At 32.8% G+C, this 24,842-nt stretch overlaps 2 protein-coding genes across 2 annotated transcripts in view; one reads left to right on the top strand and one right to left on the bottom strand.

Annotated features, from left to right (window-relative positions):
- LOC135121146 (protein YIPF5) overlaps positions 1-24,842 on the top strand; it is a 281,890-nt gene that overhangs the window by 64,713 nt on the left and 192,335 nt on the right. The window lies entirely within an intron of this gene.
- Positions 22,194-24,722, bottom strand: LOC135132680 (UDP-glycosyltransferase UGT5-like). The gene is made up of 4 exons (XM_064060855.1): positions 23,687-24,722; positions 23,408-23,627; positions 23,083-23,347; positions 22,194-22,337 (listed from the first exon to the last, which is right to left on the bottom strand). Exons 1-4 carry the CDS (start codon positions 24,720-24,722, stop codon positions 22,194-22,196), a joined length of 1,665 nt encoding a protein of 554 aa, XP_063916925.1.

Raw genomic sequence — 24,842 nt, 5'->3', positions numbered from 1 at the left:
CTGGTTAGCTTCTTACCTATTAAATCGTACCCAAAAAATCTCAGTTAAAGGCTTTTTATCAGATGCTATTTCTATTCCCTCGGGAGTCCCACAAGGCAGTCACATCGGTCCTATTTTATTTTTAATATTCATAAATGACCTGGCACTATCACTTAATTTTGTTAGATTTTTATTCTTTGCGGACGATCTTAAAATATTCATTAAAGTTAACGACCTTGCAGATTGTCAAGCTATGCAATATACTCTTATAAAAATAACCAACTGGTGTAGTGAAAATAGCATGCAATTAAATAACAAAAAGTGTAAACAAATAACATTCTCCAGGAAAAAATCCACTATAAAATTTTCATATAGCATTGACAACCATATCCTGGAGGCTGTTAGTGAAATTAGGGACTTGGGGATCATTTTTAATTCGACTTTAAGTTTTGTTAAGCATATAGATTATGTAATCGATAAGTCTTTTCGAGTTAGTGGTTTCATAAGAAGAATGACTGCAGATTTCCATAGCATCATAGCAATTCGTAAGCTCTATATTACCATGGTTAGACCAATTTTAGAATATGGCATTCTTATATGGTTTCCTTCATATGCAATTCACGAAACTCGCCTCGAAAGGGTACAAAGAAAGTTCTGTAATTATTTAATGTTTAAAATGGGTCTCAATAAATCAAATTATAATTATAATCAAAGACTTGCTATAACAGAACTAGAGACTCTTACACAACGTAAGTTAAAATTTGAGCTTAAGTTTGCATATAAACTGTTCAATAATCAAATTGATAGTGCCGAATTCTTATCCTTATTTAATTTTAGAGTACCTTTGGTACATACTAGGAACCAGGACACAATCTTATGTTCGATTAAAAGAACAAATCTAGGTTACAACACTTCTGTAGTAAATAGAATAGGATTGGCGGTTAATAACTTATTAGATATAGATATCTTCAGTTGCTCGCAACATATGTTTAACAATTATTTAAGACGTTTGTAGTTATAAGGACATCTTATTTCATATTTTGTTTTTTAAAACTATTGTCTATTTTGGAACTTTGTTCTGTTAGTCAATAAAATTTATTTATTTATTATATTATTATATATAAAAACTCGTAAGAACATTTTCGGGTCTAAAGCTACTGATGTGTGCCGAAACACATGTAGCTGTATCCTACAAATGAATTATTTTGGAACCGAAAGAGTATTTCTAGAGATATTTATAAATTCGTGATGCATTTCGAGCGAGTATGTCTCGTCAGGCCACATGTATGTTGTTCCGGCCTCGTTAATTTAACAAACGTTCATTGCCCGATAATTTACTTTTCTGTGTTTTTATATAAAACTGCGTTCAAAATGTTTCGCATGCTGGAGCATAGATGGATTAGGCAATAATGTTAGTACCAAATGATTTGAATATTTACAATTTCTGCTGCCTTGGTTTAAAGAATTAGAGCGCTGGATATATTTTGCGAAACATGTATGTTCACTGATACAATTTCTACACAACATAGACGTAACGAAAGTTAAAAAAATTAATTAAAAAAATATTTAAAGCAGATGATTAATGGGAAAAAATATAATAATATAATAATGTTTAACTTCGATTATTTGCGACGATTAAGTACGTAGCAAATTGTCTCTTCAAAACACGAAAACGGTACCTGTTATTATGATAATTGTTATTTTATTATTATTAAATATAGGCGGGCGCAACATTACTGTATTCTCAAATTTTCGAGAAAATGCTGTAAATCGTCCTTAATTTGAACAATAAAAAAATGGTTTCGCGGCATTAATTCAAAATGTTTATTTCTGTTGTCATATATACACTTGAAGTTTGACGACACAATTTATTTATTATTCGTAACATAATTTTAAATTTTTCTTAAGTTGGACAAAACTAGTTTATCTATTATGTACATATATTATCTCGATTAATTTAAAGCAGCAATCTCATATTTGCCATTTTTAAGTCTGTTAACACAACAACATACATAACAAGGGTTCCACGTTTCAGAGCAGCATTCTAATCTGCTTTGAACCAAAGAGTGGTAAAGAGGAATCAACTATCGGTTTAATATTACAACTATAAAGCTTAATTTCGGAATGTCATTTCGGTTATTGTAATTACAACGTATAAAGGAACGCGTTATGTTAACACACTCAAATCACGTAGGTAAGTATTTTCGTATAACTACTAACAACTATATTATCCACACAATAATTTTACGGTATAGTGTCAAGTTGATAATATAATATCTAATGAAATATCACGTTTCATGATTGTCAAGCTTTTTTGCATACACACTAAGCACAATGTAGAACCGAATTAGTGCTTGGGCTAAGATAATTCCAGCGAGTTTATAATTTTGTTATTTTTAGCTCATCGAAATATAGAAGGATGAAAGACGTCAAATATTTCATTGATAAATATATTAAAAGCAAACCCCCAGCTTTGATTCCAGCGTAAGATCACAAGACACGTTGTACAAACAGGACTGAAAATCACAATATTCTTGAAACTGGCGACTACCACTCTTATTATCGAGTAAAAAAAGTTTCGAGACGAAGATTAAAGCCGAACCTAATACTGTAGTAAATAGTCTAGTAAAATATGGTGATCAACCTTATCAAAGGCTTCACTCGCGTCTGCAATATCGCTTTGTAATTTATTATCAAAATAATCAGCCAGACACTGATTTATAATCGCAAATATCGCAGGTGAATCTGCGATTTATAATAAAGTTACTTGAGATTAATTTGAATAATAATACGTCTCTAGTTTTTGTTAGTCTAGACATAGTGAAATACTTTCGTTAATTTCTAGGCTTTGTATTATGGGTCAAATTTTTGGGCTTTCCAAAGCGTGCAAGTATTAATAATTAAATGTATAAATAATCGTACTTCAAGAGCCCTTAAACAGTCTTTGACAAACAAGCCGGGAATCATCGTCGTCACCCATTGTACAGTTGGCTTTGTTGCGATGAGTAGCTTTGCTTATAAATAATAATTTGTGGGGGGTTTATTATTGCGAAGCAGAGGCACAAAGAAATCACATTTATCCGTTTTCACAATTTTAATAACGCATCCTTGCCAAAAAGAGAAATAAGAGGAGGAAATAATTTTTTGTAAGTGTTATTGTTTTTATTAAAGTCAACACAATTGTTTAGCTGCTGGAGGTATTTGGATTTAGATGATATATGAAATTTGCCAGACCGAGTACTTGAAACTTGATTATCGTGAAGGTAAAAATATTTCACGAAATGCGCTCATGTAGGATAGTCTCAAGGGCCTCCTACTTTATATAAATCCCTTGTAAGTAGTTTTGTGATTGACCTATGTAACGCTGTCGTCGTCAAAATAAAACCAATTCGTTATGATTTTTTCACCTATAGTGTAAGTGAATTGGTACAAGACAAAATCAGATGGTTTGATTTATTTTTGTATTTATTTGTGAAATTTTATATGTATGTTAGAAATTACGTGTCGATGGTAGATAGAACGCTAATCAAAATTTGTCCAATCATACTCACCATCAATTTATGACGTTACCTCAAAATTTTGCATAGTGAATGCTATTTAAATTTTATAAATTAGCATACCTCGGTATTTGTGGTTTATGAATCCGTCTTGATTTTTTTATCCGAAGGATTAAAATTTTCACAAAAAAAAAATACAAGTAACGTAATATAATTTTGTATCAGTAATATACAGTATGTCCCCGAATTGGGTTAACACGAGGAAAAAGTTTTTTATTTGTGTTTTTATGAAAAATTATCAGAGGAATAAACACAGGCTCAGTACATAATATTAAGAAAAAGAAAAAGATTCTTAACGACGAAGATAGGGTCACTGTATTAATTGCAGGCTCAGCATAGGGTGACCCCACAATGTCTTTGCGAAGAAACTCCCTTGATCTAAGAATCAGTAAGTCACAAATCCAAAGTTGAAAATCTACCCTTACAATTACAAACCCTTTTCAATCGTACATTGGAACCGGTTTGTACTTTACTTTTGCTTATGGTTAGGAAATCAAATTATGAGAAACAGATTTTGTCACAGAAATAATAAATGTTAATCAGCACACATATTGGATATGTTGCAAAATTTTCTGAGTGAAGGCTTAACAGATTTACCTCTGAATTATCGCCAAACGATGCACTTCCAACAAGACGGATGTCCGGCCCATTACGGGCAAATTATTAAAAACTGGCTCAACCAAAAATTTGGCGATAAGAGGATTGGCAGAGAGAGCCCAGTTTTATTGTCCCCAAGGAGCCCTTACTTAACAATTTCGGATTTTGACTTGTAGGGACATTTGAAACAAATTATTTATAAAGAAAATTTACAAAATAATGTGGAAATATTAAAAAATCGTATTAGAAATGCGATGAGGTTGCTATCAATTGAGGAAATTCGAAACAGCTACAAAGAACTACGCCGCAAGTTGGAACTTTGCGTTCAAAACGGTGGTGGTTTAATAGAATAATTAAATTCATGTTCAATTTCTTTTGTTGTTCGAAAAAAAAAATGTTTTTCTTGTTTATTTAAACACCTGTTTATATTTCTGCAGTAGAATTTATTCGACAAAATTTTGAGACGACGTCATCAATTTTCTGGGAGAACAAACATATATTTTGATTAATAATTTACCATGCGTACAATAACTTTAAAGTGTCTGCAAGATTTCAAAATATTCAGTTTTGCAATTCTTGATTTATTCAATAAAATAAATTGACTCAGTCATTAATTTTTTGAGACACCCTGTTTAAGCCAATCTAAAAAATTTCTCGAAGGTTATTTCGACAGAACTTCCCTCGTTCCAGAAGGGTAAATAACACCGCCTCAATCCCTGCGTCTCGAGGGTGTAAATTCCAAGGGGGCATGGTCTGAACAAATGCGGACAATGTGAATTATATTTAAAGCAGATAATCAGTGGGAAACAATATGTTCTTAATTCCAAGTACTTGTTTAAATTTAATTGTTTTGTAAGAATTATAATAATAATATTCAGAGTATTTTGTTCAGTTGATGTTTTAGTTACTACGTAGTAATGATTATTTATTATTATATTAATTATACCCAAAACCATTGTATGTAGTAAAGACATGGACAATACTTTGCTGTTATGTACATTAAATAGTTTAAATGTTTGTTTGGTCCACACTGAAATACGCATGTATAATTTGCTCTGCCCATTATAAAGTCCACATGGATAGAATTAATTAGTATAGAACAAATATTTTAAATTAGTATCATGTTACCTTTCCAATAACGTTAAAAACTCTGCCGAACTGTATAATGTAAACTGCATATAAATTATTATTTACACGACCGAATAATATTTTATTAAAATTTATTTTATATGTAAATTATTAAATAATAATGTACGTGTTTCATCGGCAATTTTTTATTGTTTAAATTTTAACATACCACAGTATATTATTTGGGAGCGCATCAATTCAGAATTTAATTAAGAATTAATGTTAAGTGTAAAGATAAAAAATATCGTAAGTAAATGCTTATTAGTATTAAAATATATTTTTGATTTTTTTCTTTTACCCAGTACCAGTGTAAAGGTTCAATAGATTTTCGCCAATTATTGATTGTGTGTTTCACTACATTTTCTAAATATTAGAAATTTTGTCCAATTTTCACACACGAAACTTGCCCCCTCCTTATAACTTTCATTTTTCTTCTTGATTGACTTTTTTATTTCCGGCTATAAATAGGAGCCCAGGGAGGGCAAAGATCTGCTAATGGAAATGCAAAGTAGAGTAATATATGTAGGCCTACCCTCAATAACTCATCGTTCCGGAGGGTTACAATGAAAAATAAAGTTCTTGTTTTGTTTCAAAGTTCATTCGGTTACTTAGATTTATATGCCTCTCTCCTCGTATGTTACCGGGCTTCATCAGACATTTAATGGAAGTTCATTCCAAAACGTAAGGCAAGTTGACTTGTAAAAGGGGAAATTGATCTGGAGCGTCTTGTTTAGGCTTGGCTTGGTTCTTCGTTCGAAATAGATAAAAAATGTATATTTATTGTGCTCGTTTCGTGTGCGACGGAGACCTATCGCCTTTGGAATTAGGCATCTCGTTTGAACCATGAACGTCTCGAGCGTCCTTTTAGCGGCGTCTGTATATCCGTTTTCGCCCCCTTCTCCGAACCGAAAGCACTTCGCTGCCATGTCCGGCGTTTTAACCAAACTTTGCCGATATTTCACTCCGGATCCCGGTAAGTCGAGTTCACGAAACGCGCCTGAATGGAAGAGGACTTTAGATTACCATTTCATGGGACGTCATTGCTCAATCGTGTAATAATTAATGTCAACTTTAATACAAATTTGCTACGAATTGGTTAGTTTTTTTTGGCCGAGAAACTCTCGATTTGAGGGCGCAGAATTGCGGCAAATGGGGAAGGTAGGAGCGTGAACAACGGGCACTTTCTTTGTGATGCGGAGTTTAAAAGATTTTGTTTAAAACAAAATTACTACCTAAAAAATTTACAACAAAGTTAAAATAGAACTTGTGCTAAACTGTGTTTGTGGAGGAAAACGCCATGAAGCCGGATTTAAAAAAACAATTGCTGGAAGGTTGCGTATGTTATTGCCCCGGGTTTAATTGCTTGGTTCCAGTGAAAACTTGCAACAGAGTTTCGTGTGGGTTTCGAGAAATTTAAGGAAATCAAGAAGCAGGTAAATCGTTGTTAAATTCAGTCAGTTTTTCTCCCTCTATATTTAGTGTTGCGTGAACAAGATTCTTCTAAATTGTTTGATTTTGGATTTATTACTTTCTCCGATTTTTACCCTTCGTGAATAATAAAAAAACGGGAACTTTACATTTTTACGTGTAGCACATACATATATTTACAATTGTAGAAAATTAGAAGGTAAGTGTGTTTAAAAGAATGTAGCAATTTTTGAGAAACCTGTTTATGCTATGAAGACACAAAGAAAAACACAGAAACAACGTTGTAGCAACCACATAAAAATACTGGAAGTATTGTGTACACCCACTCTTGACTTTAAATTTTATAGAACATAAGAACCCTCCCTCGGTAAATAGACATTGGCTATTAATACGTTTATTTATGGAAATAAATTCAAAAATCTCCCCAAAAAAGTAAAGATTTTCTGGTTTTTACCAAAGGGGTTGATTGTGCAAAAAGTTGATAAGTTTTGCTTCCCAAGCATCAGCTTTTATTCATTGGATCTTTTCATGTTTCCTCGAGCTTTCATACCTTCTAGAATATGAAAAAATAGGTTCGTCGCCTGAGAACTTGTTTGATCTACAGACCAGAGTGCGCTTAGGCCAGTGTGGACTCCAGTGGCGGCTCGTGAAGTTTTCTTCAGAGGAGGCTCAAATTTGAAAACCAATACTTTTTATATCCTTCATTATCTGAATAATTTTTTTGTCATGCTCACGAAAAGAACACTATAGATAAACTATTGCATCGATTAGTCTTTTCAAAATTGCCCTATTTTCACCAACTTTCTCGTTATAATAATAATAATAATAATAATAATACTTTATTCCCAACAGGTAATAATACACCCAGTAACAGGGAAAAAAATTAACAATAATTATGAAGTAGTGCAGTAAATACAAAGAAAAAGAAAAAGAAAAAAAATATATATGTATAAAATATTAACTCAAATAAAATTAAGTAAAAATAAGTCACAAGTGAAAACTTAATCCAAAAACGCAACTTTTAATTAATGGTTCAATTATAATATTATGATCGGAACAAAAGACAAAATAAATTATTTATTACAGTAGACTTTATAAATGGTTTGAATAACAGTACCTAAACTATCAGCATTTATGTCGCAAAATTTAGATATATGATTAAATAGTTCACAGATGAGAATTATAGGTGATCTACGTAACACATTTGTTCTGGTTGCTAATGAGTAAAATGTTAAAAACTGTCGAGAATGAACACGAGGTACAATGAAACGAATTTTATCTAAAAGAATTATACAGTCTATTTTGTTATTAACTAACTTATGTAGAAAGCTGATGGTATGAATAATACGCCTAATTTCTAAGGAAATAAAGTTGAATTGATTTAACAGTTGTAAGTGATCACACCCTCTGTCAGGATATACCCCAGATGAACGATATGACAGAAATTTCAGGAACTTACGTTGGACGGATTCTATGTTTTTTATATGAATTTCGTAAATTGGAAACCATATTAGTACTCCGTATTCAAGTTGAGATCCAACTAATGCGTAATACAGATTGCAAAGAGTAGAGATGTTGAGAAAATCATTACAATTTCTGTAAATGAAACCATACATCCTGTAAGCTTTTGACACTATTTCTGTCATATGATCATTAAACATTAGCCTACTATCAAAGGTGATTCCAAGGTCTTTATACTTTTCTCCACGATTTAGGGTAACTGCATCGATATTATAATTGAAGATAATAGGTTCCTGTTTTTTAGTATACGAAACTACAAAACATTTATTTTTATTTAGTGATAAACGATTAGTGTTGCACCACTCGACTACAGTATTAATGTTGGTTTGAAGAATCCTACAATCATCAATGGTGTTAATTTCAAAAAACAATTTCAAGTCATCTGCAAATAACAACTTTTCGGAAGATATATGTTCAACAATGTCGTTAATAAACAATAAGAACAAAAGTGGTCCCAAATTAGATCCCTGAGGAACTCCAGATGTCGGTGAATATATTTCTGAATAGAAGTTACGATATCGTACTGACTGCACTCTACCAATAAGGTACGACTTGAATAATTTAAGTAATGACTCAGAGAAGCCAAATTGGCGCAGTTTGTCTAGGAGAATAAAGTAATCGATTTGGTCGAAGGCCTTAGAAAAGTCCATATATATCGCGTCGACTTGACTTCTACTATCGATTAACTGAGATACGTATTGAGAAAAACAAGCCAGATTCGTCACAGTCGACCTCTTCTCAACGAAACCATGTTGGTATGGTGTTATAAAAGATTTCACAGATGAATAAATTAGCTTATACATTACTGATTCAAATGTCTTCACAAAATTACATAATAAACTTATGGACCTGTAGTTCTTTACATCAGCTTTATCCCCAGACTTAAATATGGGAGTAATGCAGGATTTTTTCCAAAGTTCTGGTACCTGACAATCTTTGAGAATAAGATTAAATATTCTAAGCAATGGAGTCACAAAGATATATGCACAGAATATGAGTAGAAAGCTAGGGATGCCATCAGGACCGGATGTAAATGTGTTCTTACAGTTTTTTAAGGCCAAAAGAATATCTTTTTCAGACAGTGAAGTAATAGTAACTGAAAGCTGAGCTGCTGTTTCATTCGTAGTGCAAAAAGGAGCTAAACAATCGGACTTTATTTAAACATTACTAAAATGATGAGCAAAAGCGTTAACTATAGCTTGTGGACATGATAGTTCTCTGTCATCATAGCGCATTAAGCCAGGAATACGTGTGCTACCTTTTTTGTTATGAAGAAACATCCAAAATGACTTAGGATCTATAGAAATATTATTTTCAATCTTACGCATGTACATTCTATAAGCATTTTGAATAAGCACTTTACATTTGGAACGATGGAATTTAAATAAATTATAGTAATGAGCAGTTTTATATTTTTTATACAGTTTGTGCAATGAGTATTTAGTGCGTATAGCATTTCTTATTTCCTGATTAAACCAGGGAGGATATTGTCGACGGTTAGTACTGAATTTGATTTTAAATTTAGGAACAGCAAGATCAAAAATTTCATGGAGTTTGGCATAAAAAAGAGAACAAATTTCATCAACGCTACCATCGGTATCTAGGAAATCCCAGTTGCAAGAGTAAAGCATATCATAAAGAACTGGAAAGTTTGCCTTTCTAAAGTCATATTGTTCTAGATTATTTATAGGGAAAGATTGATCAAGGGGGATTACAGATTTTATAACTATACAAAGAGAAGGATGGTGGACATCATCATCGACGAAATTGAAATCAGAAGCCTCTACCTTACACTCGATATTAGAGAAAACTAAGTCTAGAATATGATGATATTTATTTTGCACATTATTATGCTGCTCTAAATTAAGGAAAGATTGGAAATTATTAAGAGATAGAGTGAATTGGTTTATTTTACCCAAGGTGAAATCCGGAATGTTAAAGTCACCACAAATCAAAATTTTATTATTTTCTTGAATGTCTATTCTACTTAGGGCTTCAAGAAATAGTTGAAATTCATGTACTGATACCTGAGGAGGTACGTAAAGGACAATAAGAATTAATTCCTGCTTATAGTTCTCAATATCCCTCTTATGAGCGGAATCTAAAGTAGTAGAAGAAAATATGTGTTCCTGTGATTTTTCATGCCTTTACACTGCACATGAGACTGACTTATTTTCGTTGCTCATTCTCGTTAAGTATAAGTAATATTAATATGCCGATAATACCAGCTGTTTTTAACGATCAGAAATAAAACGCAAATAAATGATATAAAAAACATCTTAGGCTTTACGTAGGTACTAAAGCCTAAACACCATTCACCACTGAATAGGGAGCACGCGAAACCACCTCAATGTTTTTCCAATTTACACTCGATCGCGCGAGTTAATAAGAAAGAGATAAAATAATCCGTGCGACTTGATCTGAAAAGAGATGCACTAGCCGGAGGCTAGCGGCCTGAAGCGGCACCCCGATGAACATTTTAGCCAATGCAGTGCTGAATGACTATGCGTCAAGGTTGCGGTCTCAATAGTAAGATGCATTCTCGGCGGAGGCTAGCTTCTACGGCTGAAGCCAAACGCGGAGTGGTGTGAATTATGATTTAAGGGCGCAAATATAATTTTTTTCGATATTTTAACCTGATATATGATGAAAGTAAATTAAATCAAACAAAATATTCTGAATAGTAACAAATGTCTATAAAAATACAAATTCTTTCATCGAAAAAATTAGAGGAAGTTCAGCTCCAAAAAACAGAGGAGGCTCAGCCTCCCCTGCCTCCTCTGAGGAGCCGCCACTGGTGGACTCTAATAAGCGTTCAGAAGCGATTTGGTTGAACTATAATTTCTGCGGGAAATAGTTGTTAGGTCGGATTTTATAACGAATAAGTGTACATTTTTGGTACATATTTAGGTGGTTTTATTTACAAATATAATATCATACTTCACATGTTTCACTCGATTTTGACATACAACTATTTTTACTTCCCGAGCGTAAGCAAAGAAAGTATTGTAATCGAGTCCGTCGGCCGACTCTACTTTTGCATTTTCTCGACCTATCATGACCTTTAGAGGACGAATAAATAGGTCTCCCGTTTCCGTCTATCTGTCCGTCTATCCGTCTGTCCGTCTGTCTGTCCGTCTGTCTGTCCGTCTGACTGCCGTACCGGATTTTTATAAGACAGACAGATTCCGAAAGTACTGGGCCGATTGTTGTCAAATTTTGTATTTATATTAGGTATATCATGTAGATGGTAAAACGCTAACCAAAATTTGTCTAATCATCCTCACCACTAATGTGATGACGTCACTTCAAAATTGTACATAGTAAATGGGTTTTAAATTGTATCAAATAACCTAGTCTTATACATGTAGTTTATGACTCCGAAATGAGATTTTACACGAAACGTCTAGATTTTTGGAAAAAAAATCAAAATTATGAAGCAACATTTTGACATTTAATCTGGAATTTGCAAAACCGAATGCTTTGAAATCTTGCAGATGCTTTACAGTTATGATAAGCATGAAGTGTTTATAGTGTTTATTCAAAATATATTTACTTGTCCCCTCCAAAAAATTGATGACGTCACCTGAAAAGTTTGCCGAATAAATCCTATCTAAAATGTAGAGAATATGATGAGTCTGTGCTTGTAATTTATCGTTCCATTCATATTTTTTGGATTTGCATATATAGGATGACTAGAAAAAAATAAAGAATGCGTGAATATATTTTATTTATTTAATCAGGAACTACAAAACCGAATGCTTTGAAATCTTAGAGATGTTTTACAGATATCATAGGCATGATAAATTTTTGATCAAAATATATTTCCTCATCCCCCCCCTTAAAAAATTGATCACGCCACTCCAAAATTTTTTCGAAAAAAATGCTATCTTAAATGTGCAGTATGATGAGTCTATAATTGTGATTTATCACTGCATAAATATTTTTTAGATTTGCTTATACGGGGTGTGTGAAAAAAATTAATGACTGGGTCAATTTATTTTATTGATTAAATCAAGCATTGCACAACTGAATACTTTGAAATCTTGACGTTTTGAAGTTATTGTAAGCATGGTAACTTTTTAATGAAAATGTATCTGTTTATCAACCCCAAAAAATTGATTACGGCATCTCAAAATTTTGCCGAATAAATTCTTTCGCAAATGTGCAAAGTATGAACAGACTTGTAATCATTGCATTCATATTTTTTAGATTTGCTTAAATAGATGACTCAAAAAAATTAATGAATCAGTCAGTTTATTGTTGATCAAATTAAGAACGAGCCACCCCATCTTCTGGAAAATGTGAGAATACGCTCGTCTTTATAACAATAAAATAATGATAAGGTAAGAATTATAATAACATTTAGAATATTTTGTTCAATGGAGGCTTATGAATAATTTTAGTCATCTGTTTTGGGACGCTAAACTCATTCAAATTAAACAAATGTCTACGTGACATTCTTCCGATGTGATGTATTCCCGTTGATAATGTGCTGTAAATAAATTTTTTGCACTCAAAACCTTTTTCGATGACCTTGACGCATTCAACAGCATGCGGGACATCGAACATCACGCACAGATGCGTTTTGCTACTAAACACGTAGGTCGCCATACTAACATCTCACTAACACCTGGTTGCCAAGCTTAAGCACATAAGCGAAACACAATGAATGCTAGACAATTCGATGGGATGGGCTGTACTGATGAGATCCAACAAGATCGAAACTGCAGTCTACAGCTTCCCAACGGGTTGTCTATCCTTCGGTGTGCATAAACTCTTTGCAAATAAGTATATATTTAAAATCGTAAAATTGAAAGAACGTAAAATTGAGAAATCAAAAAATGGAAAATAGTGAAATTGAAAAATTGAGAAATTGAGTAATAAATAAAATGAAAAATTCCAAAACTGAAATTATGGCTCAAATCGTTTCTGAACGCTTAGAGTCGATATTGACCTGAGTGTGCTCTGGTCTGTACATCAAACAAGTTCTCAGACGATGGGTTCCTGTTTCCGTTGTTTGTCGCTTGTTGACTGGTGGTATCAGTAATAAAATTATTAATCAGATAATCTCTGAAAGTTCTGGATTTATTGCTGTGAAATTTGACACATGTATTCTAAGAATACGTCTAGGTAATAGAACGCTAACCAAAATTTGTCTGCTGATCTCCACTAAACATTTGATTATGTCATTTCAATTTTTTTAAGTAAATCCTGTTTTAAGTTTAGCATATTTAATATGTTTTCAGACCTGTGATTTATTATCCATCACTATTTTTCATCATATGCATGTACATTTTTAGAAAAAACTAAAAATTTTGTAATTGTGTAATTTTACAAGTTAACTTGGGAACTGTTTATCCAATCCCTAATCAGAATTCACGTTCATCCGTTCCAAAAATTTGATGACATCATCTGAAAACTTTGCTACCTAACATGTGCAAAATAATATGTTTCGATATGTGTGCTTCATTAATTCATCTTTATTTTTAATGTTCCATGTTGAAAAAAAAAAGAAAAAAATACAACTAAATGTTATAATACAGTGTCGATTGTCTAACATGGTCAATCGTAAATCAAGATTTATTTGTTCATCCTTTCCCACAACTTCACGTTTTTAGAATTATTTATACGGGATGTTTGAAAATAATGAACTAATTAATTTTATTGAACCATGTTACTATTGTTGCTATTAGCATTACATTGAATTTAACCAAATTGATATATTTATCTATGCCAAAGTTGATGAGGTCATCACAAAATGCTACTAAGCAAAGTCGCTTGCAACATGCGCATAGCATGCTCCTTTATCAGTAGTTTAGTAAGCCAGGTCAATTTTTATTTTAACTTGGAGGAGTTATCATAAAAAATTAAATCAATACAATCAAATTCCCAATTTTTTTTATATATCTATTGTATACATAGTAGAATTCTTTTAATTTTGGCAAGGTGTTGTAAAACTGTATCAAATACAATACATGGTATGTTTTTGTTTCTGTCTTCGTCCGACACAGTGTATTTACGCAGGTGAAGAATGCCCGCACTTCTTAACATTTTAGAGGAGAGAGCGTATACCAGTGTAAATAGAGTGTGTCGGACGCAAATAGAAGCAGAAGCAGACTATGTTACAACACCTTGCCAGAATTAAAACAATTCCACTATATTGTACGAACATGCATTTGACGAGCAGCTAATTTCATATTTTCTCGATTTTCATACCTCCTAAAATATGGGATTTAAAAAAAAATCGAAATTGTACAATAAAATTTTGCGGTTTGACTTAGATACCAGAAGACACAATTGCTTTGAAATTTTGAAAACGGTTTGGTTATTGTGAACATGATAAATCGATAGTCAGAATTCATAAAATTTGATTAAGCGATAAAAATGTATGTATTCATCCCGTCTAGAAAATGAACGACGGCATCGTAAAAATTTATAAAAGAAACTTTTATTAAAAAATGTGGTTTAAGATGCAATGGTGTATTACATTTGATTCCATAATTGTTTATGTAAGATGTTAAAAATATAATGAACGATTCACGTAATCTTATTGATTAAATCAAAAATGGATTATATAATGTTTCAAAAATGCAGGGAAAGCAATGCTCGTTTTATTTTGCGAATGTTAACTAATCCCCAGAGTCTCTATCTGTCGTCTGTTTCTCGGCTGTCTGTCGTTTGTGTATCGTCCGTCTCTTCTAATCAAAATTTGTCTAATTATCCCCGTCAACAATGTGATGACGTCTACTCAAAATTTTGCATCGGAGATGTTATGTAAATTTTATAATATACTCCTACACTTATGGTTTATGAATCCGTCTTGACATTTTACTTTAGAGATTAAAAAAATTCAATATTGTATTTCAACAATTTACAATTTTATTTAACTTTGAAACTGTAAAACCGAATGCTCTGAAATCTTGCAAACGTTTTAAGGTTACCATAAACATGATAAGTCGTTAATCAAAATTTATCCGTTTATCCTCCCCAAAAAATTGGTGACGTCTCAAAATTGTGCCCAATAATCCTATCTAACATCTGCACATTTTTGTTTGTGGCTTCTCAGTGCGATCATATTTTTAGAAGTACTTACGTAGAGCGACACAATAAAATTAATGAATTTGTTTTATTGATCAAATCAAGAACGGCTCACCCCGTTTTCCTGAAAATTTGTGTATTGAGTACTGCATTATACTGCACCTATCCAAATTGATATACGTATTGTTGCAAAAAATTTGTAATAAATAAATAAATTTATCGATTCCGACAGGAGAAACCAGTTGCAGTTCAGTTGAAACATACGCATAGAATCCATCTTGTTATTTAACACAACTTTACTTTAACTTATGGATGGTTATTTAAAAAAAATACAATTCTCAAAATCTAATTTTATGATTTTTCGAAAAGCTGGACATGTTGTACTGTAGTTCAGGGGCAGGCGATGTTCTGTTTAAATAACCATAATAAAACATTCTTTTGCAAAAAAAAACGAGTTATTAATTTCTTTTGATGTAAGTGTTCTTTGTTTGCGCAGTTTCACAAATTTCAATCTGTGTTGAATAATAGTTGATTTAAAATCGCTTGCAGCAACAACTTATTCGGGATGTCAGTATGAAACACAAAATTTTCAATTTAACGGACAGTTTTCGAACAATATATCAAACCAGAGTATGATTTTTAATGATCCAAACATATGGTTGGTTGGTTTGGGTGAGAAGCTTTTTAGACACTTTCTGAAATTTTAATGTATGTAGTATAAAAATTTGTGAATCGTTGCTGTGGGTAATGTGTTACTAATGGAATTAATTAAATCACATCCATATATATATTTTATCTCCCGATAAAGTATTATTTATGTTACAAGTACATGCATATGAAAGACAGTTTTTATTTTACACAAAATTAAACCAAAACCAATTTAAAACATTAGCTTTGTTTAAAAAACTCTATAACTAATTTATAGTTAATAGTCGGAATGTAAATTTCAAAACTTTTGTCTGTGGAACTGCGCCGATCAATGAGTTAATTTTACAATACCTTTTTATTTTTTAATATGTAAAACTGGTAATGCTTTGCTTACTTATTTGAACACTGATAGAAAAGATTTTTTTAGTATAATTGACTAAAAATAATGTACGAATACGCTAATTCGAAAAAACCAATACAAATTTCTTATTTTACTAAGGTACAATGCTTGATTGATCGTTTGTTATATGAAGAGCCATATTATGAAAAAGGGGGTTTTGAGCAGAGGTGTACCAGCGCAATAGTAACCTCAATTATTCTATGTGTCTTACAAACCTGGGAATACTACTGAGCGTGAAATTTAAAAGGGAACATGTTAAGTGCTATCATTTGCTTTGATATCTTTGCATCCTGTACTTTAAAGTGTTGACTACATACTACATATAATGATGACAACATTCTTGTACTGCTCGACGTCTAGTAAGTATTTTCAGTTTGCGGTTTTGTTTGTTTATATTATAATTTTATTATATTTACATCTATCCGGTATACATACAACAGATATGCAAGAAACAAATATTATGATTGCTGTATGCGTGTGGTTAAATTTATACCAGCTGTTACCAATTAGTTAGTAACTACTATTTTTAAAATGATACTAAGGAATAAATGATCTAAAAGAGTAGTTATAACCACGTTAGCAACTAAAACGGAGGTGGCGGTATGATTGCTCAATAGTACAATAACTTTAATCTCTGGTGTAATCAAAATCAGTTTTAAGTGGTTATAGTTTTTATCGCTTGTGAAACTGTCTGCGATGAAGTTAGAATGTATTTTGGAGTAAAGTTGACGGCAATTAATAAAAAAAGAGGTTTGTCACAAGATGAATATAATGAACTCATTGTGATGCGCAGGCAGGTGCTTGAGTGTGACGAAGAATTATCCCAAAGTTGATGAGCAATTTTCTTCTCGAACTTGGACGTAAAGTTCAACACAATCTTGTCAGTGTCCCTTGAACCATTACTTAGTTAAATTCACTTTTGGACAAGTTAAATTAACGAATATATATTTATTCTGATGAGTTTCTTTTAATAAATTGCCGAAATAACTGTATTAACTAATTTGCCATGTTGGAGGAATAGATTTATTTTAACAGAGAAAATTAAGACCGCAGGTTGCCACAAGGACGACTAAAAATGACATCTCTACACAGAGGTAATAAAAGGTCGTGTATAATTATTATTCCTATTATCCAACGAGATAACTCTAATTTGGCCACCCAGACTCTGATAATAATTATAAAAGTAATTTCATTTAACGTTCCTGGAAATAAAAATACTCCCAAAGGCTTGCGTAATAATCATACAAATTATCTCTGTTTAAGATTAAATAATTTACATTTCGTCCCTTAAAGAAGAAACAGCAGAGTTTAAATGTAAATGAAATCAACTAGTGGCGCTATGATAATCATGTACGAATTTGGAGACGATTACCACTTGTCGTTTTCAATATTGAAGGCTCTGTGTGTCACACGTTTAACTATTGTGGCCTGAAATATTACTAGTTTGTAAATTTACTGGTTTTATATTCATAAGACAATACTTTTAACCCTAGAGATTCAAACGATAATACGAGATACTTAGTTGATGGACCATATGGAAGGTACTAGAATATACAAAATTAAACCAAAATTGTGGGCACATTTGATCTAAATTCAAAATAAATTAAGTCATATCAAACTCTTATAAAGCATTTTTGGTATTGCTGGGTTGTAATTACTGGTTGGTTAGCATGTGGGACGTTGATATCTTTAACAATGTTTTTGTCAGTGAGATTTATATTTTCTTCGAGAGGTATTTTTCATGTTCTAGTAACTTAAGACAAACTCAAAGTTATTCCGAACAAAATGAGCTGAATTATAAAAGCTACGAGAAAAACTCAGGTCGGCTTTATAATGATAAATGTAGCAGCGCTTTTAAGGAGCATATATTACAATGAAGACTATTTCCAAAGTGAAAATCAATAATTTACTTCAATTTTGTTATTTTATTATCGATTTGTGTGTATACTTTGGTAAAATACGTATATATATGTACGTAATTTTTACTAAATAAAGTTAAATAAAAACGAATTATATGTAATTTCCTGTTAAATTAAATTTACTTCATTCATAGAGCTCTTTATAGTGGACGAATTTCAGCTATTAAGTATTTGAGTCAGAATCTAAAAATTGCATTAATTGGAACACCCATACTTCTATTGTAAGCGATTTATTTTGTAATGTAGAGCTGACATAATAAAAATGTAAAGTAAAACTGTATATGGAAACCTTGTTTAGAAATAATGGCTTTTTTAATTTTTTACACTGAAGGAGAATACGTAACAAGGGAGCAGTAAATCAGATCCATTAAGATGAGGTTGTCTAATAAACATAACTTCCTTCTTAAAAAATAATCCCAGGGGAAGCAGAACATAGACATTTTGTTTAAAACTCATTAATTTATAAATTTATTATGCAAATATCTTTTCGTGCACTATTGTCGGCATGAAATTTCACTCAGTTTCGATAAACTTTCTTTGGTTATTTTTTTGTATTAATTTATCGTTTATGAGTGAATGCAATGAAATTTGTCTTTTCTCAAAAATAGTACATTGTGTGGGCGTGGAATGCTTCCGTGTATGAAAGTTACCATTTTTCGTATTAAGTGACGTGGGAGGTGCGTAAATAAATACTGCTCCTCTTAACAGCGTCTTTTATCTCAAAAGGAATATCTTCAGAGTCTTTTATGGTTTGGTTATGTGTTTGTACACTGAATTTAAAAAAGTAATGTGAAAATAAACATGTTAAATCGTGCTTGAATTTTTTTCTTACTCAAACCAAAGCTGTTTCAGGTTAAATTCATTTAATAATTATTGCTCAACGTGAATGAAAAGAACTACGGATGCAAGTGACGTTAAATTCGTCACTGTCTTTCTTACATCAAGGCTGCTCTTGAAGGATTTACTACCTGTTGAATCATGTAGATAATTTGCTGTAATTTTAGACTTTTCGATACGTGGCAGACTGATACGACAGTTTGATTATAAAGTGATGCAACTGCATCAAAAAGTAGTTTAAATTTAAATCAAAGAAAATTACTGTATAAACGGGGTTATGTACGTTTGAATTGACATTTGACAGCATCCACAATAAAAGTTAACCTGATCGTCTAGTTTAAATCTTTGCGAGATTGCTACTTGTATTTTCGAGGTAAAGTTCAGTATCGATGGATCTTTAATAAAAGAACAGTCTTCGAGGATTCTTTATCTAGTCGACATTATCAGTTATATGGAGGCCAATTACAGCAGCCGGACTAGCAGTTGGACTGGACTTGAAATTGAAGTCCGCACCAGCTCACAGGTATATGAAAAAAGTAATAAACAATTGTTAACCAAGCGGCAAAAGTTACTTTTTAATATGTGCAGTGACAATTGTTGCACTAGTAACATGTAGTGAAAATTAGAACTGTTATTTCCGCGTGGAAAAGCAACAGAAAAGCAATATTTGCCAACATTGTCTTTGGACTTTTAGGAAGTTAATTAAGAGAAAATGTAGATTTTTGCCTTTTTTTAATTAATTATAATTTTAAGTTGGAATCCATAGTGGAAAATTAATGCAAATTACACTCGTTCGTTTGTTGAACTTAAATACGACTGACTGATTTAAATAAAACCAAGTGGTTATTTCTGACGTTTGTCAAAAAGTCTCAAACAACGACACCGCCTGGAAGTAGGCTAAATTTTATAAGAAAAATACGTAACTCATTTTTTTACTATTGCAGGATGAGGAAAGAATTTTCTATGCTCAATCCCTTAAAACGTGAATTTAATTTTAATTTAATTTGATTAAAGTTTTATAAGTCGGTTTAATCACCGGTTTAATTTTTTTTAAGTTGTTTTTTCATAAAACTAAACAGGATATTGTTTGCTGGGGTCAGTGTTAAACGGGTTTGTTTGAGGATAAATAACAACACAGGAGCTGTATGCCAGCCAGCGGATATTCTAGCCGAAAATCTGATCCATTATTTTATATGTAAATTTGTTGAGAAAATAGTTTAATATGTAGACAAATTTCATTAATTTTTTGCGTATTTGCTTAATTAAGACATTTGCTTTCCAAAATACCTCCTCAGTGTTTCTGAATAGCTTTTCCTTTATGTTACTGGCATGGTGTTTGCCTTTTTAACTTTTGCCTTAAGAAATTTTTTAGAAAAAGTCTAAGGTGTTGGATGTGTTGTACACCAAATTTTAAGAATATATCCGTTTAACTAGATTTTGGAAGCAAACCATATAGGAGAGACGTGTTTTTAATTTGAGATAAAACTTTAATTTTAATTTTTGTCATGACGACTTGACTATAGTGGTGGACAGAAAATAAAAATGTTTTGAATTCTTGAACCACTAGAGAAAGTTTTTTAATAATCAGCTGTGTTGTGTTGCCGACAGCGGTGTTGCGGTTTTTAAATTTGGTTTACTGGTGTTTATATTAAAGCGGGTTCTTTTGCTGTATAATATTTTACCGTGTTTGTAAAAAAAAACTGTAAAATAATACAAAATCTATTTTTTACTCCGATAACAGCAGTAGCGTGGTCGGCATGAGTTTTTTTGGCATACTATTACATGAATAGACTGTTTATATTTATGAATCTGAGGTGGAGTTAAAAATCCATTTTTGTTTTTATATATTTATGTGAAGGGTTAACGTCTTTCTGTTTCCTGTTTGATATTAACGCAGCGACAGAAGTACACGAAGTGTTGATCTCAGTTGAAAATGCAATATAATAATGTCTTTATTAAAAAATTAGGAATAGTTTTAATAAATAACTTGAGTTCTTTTTTTAATTGTGTTGTGATTATGGTCAATAAATTAGTTAGCACGACTTTTTGATTGACAAAATTTTTTAAACTGTAACTTTCGAGCGAATAGTCCGAATAAGTCTGGAAAAACAGTGAGAGTTAATTTTCTTAAGCTCTTTCGGTCCATTCGACTGTGTGGGATAGTCTACGTATGATTAGAAAAATCTTCGAAAGGTGTAAACGGGGAATTGTTGACGATAACCCGGGCCACATCAGAATAAATGGGATTGACTTAAAGGACGCATGCAAAGGATTTCGTTTCAAAAAAGTCTTAGGTTTGCCTCGACATCAACACGGAATGTTGGCGCTAGGACGCATATCTACTGAATATGGATAAGAAAATAAATCAAAGACCCTCTCAATAGAAATCGCGGACTACCGCTTGCCAAACCATTCAATCAATTGAAAGTGCCCGAATCGACCTAAGCCACGCTGACATCTCTACCATCAGACTGAAAAAAATTACGTAAACATGACGTTCATTCTTAAATTTATTGAAAGCCGCGTCGTATTCGAAAAATTTGATGTCTACGCATTCCTTTAAATCACTCCATTTCCGAGTCGGTTAGATCCCGTTTTTATAGGGCAATAGAAATTAAAGTGTTCCACTTGAAACTCCAATAAGCATTTCTCATGTTTAATAATGAATCCGACAATATGAGGGCGAGTTGTTGTAAATGTCTGCGATATGGGTGAAGCGATATATCAGATCGCATCTAAGCATTCCGATCTCACTCGAAATCAATTCTCTTCCCGCATTGTCGAGCCACCACCCCTTTAGATTTATATCCGGGTCCTTGTGAAACCCCCAACGTTGTCTTAACACGGTTAGAAATACGAGCTTCATCGCAAATCACAGCTTGACAACCATACATGGGACATTTACATTTTTGCCAGACCTACGTATAGCCAGTCAAAAGCACTTGGCGTTTATTTTTCGCACGATTTCTCGCTTTTATTTTACTCGACGAGGCAAGGTCGAAGGAAATTTGACATTTCGTGCAAATTAGCAGATATTTATAAAAGAGAACGCTCCACGAACTTGATTAAATATGACAGTCCTAATTGTTCGCCTCCAATCTTATTAGCATGTGCTGCTTCCCTTAATTTGTTATTGTTTTAGTCGGGGATAAGATCGTGCAGCACAGTTTTGTAAAACGATATTTCTCCTAAACAAGGGGAACTTTGCTCTTGATTAACCCAAAAGCAAGGGTGAATCTGTAGAATTTCTGTCGTTACCTGCCGCTGAAGAGTACCTGAATGCTATAAATTTCCCGATGTTCGGTATATTTTCTTTCGAAACTTTGATGGAGTATAAGCTCGTATGAATACAACTAACGGAAGCTCAAATTACTTTCTACTTAAAACAAATGGAGGATCAATACTGGTCTGTAGCAACGAAATTTCTTTTGCACGACCTTTCCGTTCGACGGGACTTTTCTTGTATCCTTTAACAACCGAAAATTATTTCAACTTTTCTCATTTAGTTATTATAGAAACACGCACACGGGCGAGTTGTGTAACGCAACGCTTACACAAACTTTCACTTTATTTCAGACGCTACACCATTATTGCTCGCTCTGAAATATTGCTCGCAATAATAAAATCTGATTGTTGTAAAAATGGACAAAAATAAAATCGTCTCAGTCGGGACTATCCGTAAAATAGCATATCCGCAGGCTGGATCTTCAAGTGGCTTGCTCCTTTATACTTTATAACTTGTTCTATCCACCAGATAGCTTTATCTATGTATTTCAAGGGTCTTCATTCGATAAATCATATCCACAGAATTCTTTTATCTTTTAAAGAGTATGGGACGAAAATTCACCGATACAGGAATTTGTTTAAAACATATAATACTTACAAGAAAACTGCAGTAGTTTATTTTGATACAAAATATTAACTAACCTATGAGGTTTGACAATAAATATGAGATTAACAGAAAAAATAACCTAACCTATTCTGCATGACTTTTTTCCGGTCGGATGGAATTGCTGAGTGGCCCAACCAGTTTACTGAACACTTTGTATGTTACGACAACGTGTTTGAAAATTCTTCTGAGTATGTAGAACATCAAACCGACTGTACCAGCCATAAATGCAATTACATCGAGGAGAAAATACTGATAGAACGGCATATCGACTCCGGGATATTTTAAATGTTCAGCACCATCGTGCCTTATAACGTATTCAATCCACCAGACTGCTTTTTCCAAAGCCGGCATAGGTTGATCGCTCGCTATTTTTGACAGTTTTGTAATTTGCTTCTTGTACCTTTAAAAAATTCATCATAGTTAGTTTGGGATGATATTATTTTAAAACGTTTTTACTTACGTTGGATTACTGATGAGTTCGACGATTTTCTCTTTGAATTCTTCTTCCGTGAATGAATGGAAATCAATTGAGAGGGATCCTCCACTTTGCGCTAAATGATGGCTGTTGTATCTTTGATCTGCAAAGAATGGTATCGTGAGGATCGGTACTTCTGAACGAATTGCTTCATCAAGGGATTGGAGACCGCCTTGTGTAATGAAAAGTTTCATGTTAGGGTGATCTGTAATTAAAAGAGTGATAGTAACGCTAATTCAAATTAAAAAAAAAATTAAAACTTACGTAGCAGATCTTGTTGAGGCAACCATTTTTTAATTTCAACGTTGTTAGGTTTATTCGGCAAATTTTCGTTTTCGAATTTCCACAGAACCTTATATGGCAGCTGCGAGAAAACGTTCATGAATTTATTAACTTGTTCTTCGGGTAGAAGTTCGCTTTTAATATTGGAGCCAAGGCTGAAGAAAATCACACCTTCTTTAGCGTCATCCATAAATGTTTTCAGATCTTTAGGCAAGGGTTTAGGTTCTTTAATGTGGATCCCTGACAATTCAACATGGGCAGGAACCAACGGTTTAACATTTTGAAGAGCCAAATTGGAATTAACCAACACTAGACTCACATCTTGAGCTATTACTTCCAATCTTCGAATGTTTCCAAAGTGTTTTTGCGATATTTTTTCCATTTTCGGGCGCAGACTAACTTTTGCACCGACTTTAAACAGCACTTTGAAAATCGTACTGATCACTCTTTCTTTGAAAGATAGATTCGTGGAAAATGGTAGTGTAAATTCAGGCTCTAGTGCTGGATTATTCGGATTTCCTATAGCTTCATTTGCCGTGCCTGTTAGTGGTAGTGATGCGATTCCTACCATCGGGCATTTAAATATATCTTTGAATCCATACATTACCGGCCACAGGAATTCTACCAGAATTAGATCAAATTCGTACTTTGAGTTATTCTTAAGTAAGTCTTGAACTTCAGGATGACTTAACTGAACTTCCGAAACCGCAAGATACGCTTCTGACAATTTCTTGATTTCTTCAGACGAGGAATGTTCTTTGGCTCCAAGAGTTGCTATACTGTAGTTGTCCCATGCTTTGTAACAAAAACTCAAATCTATTTCGGTGAGATTCGTTAGAGTTGGGTCGTTCAAAGGGTTTGGTGTCAAAACAGTTACTTGATGACCTCGCAACGATAACTCCTTCCAGATGGGTTGAAACACTACTTGATGACTATAGCTTGGAGTCATGAACACACCAAGGATTCGGGCACCATGGCTGGCTGATACGAAAGCACACAACAATAGTAAAGCAAACATTTTGATGACTGCGATTGAACTACCTCTACCTACCGATTGTATGCTTTATATATTCCTTGGATAAATGTAAATTATAGATGACAATGGGATTATTTTTAATTGTTTCCAATCGGCAGGTAA

This window comes from Zophobas morio, unplaced genomic scaffold (genome assembly GCF_036711695.1).
Source record: "Zophobas morio isolate AGI-343-1 ecotype UQ-CSIRO unplaced genomic scaffold, CSIRO_AGI_Zmor_V1 ptg000002l, whole genome shotgun sequence".
NCBI lineage: Eukaryota > Metazoa > Arthropoda > Insecta > Coleoptera > Tenebrionidae > Zophobas > Zophobas morio.
This window is presented reverse-complemented; position numbering and strand designations above follow the sequence as displayed.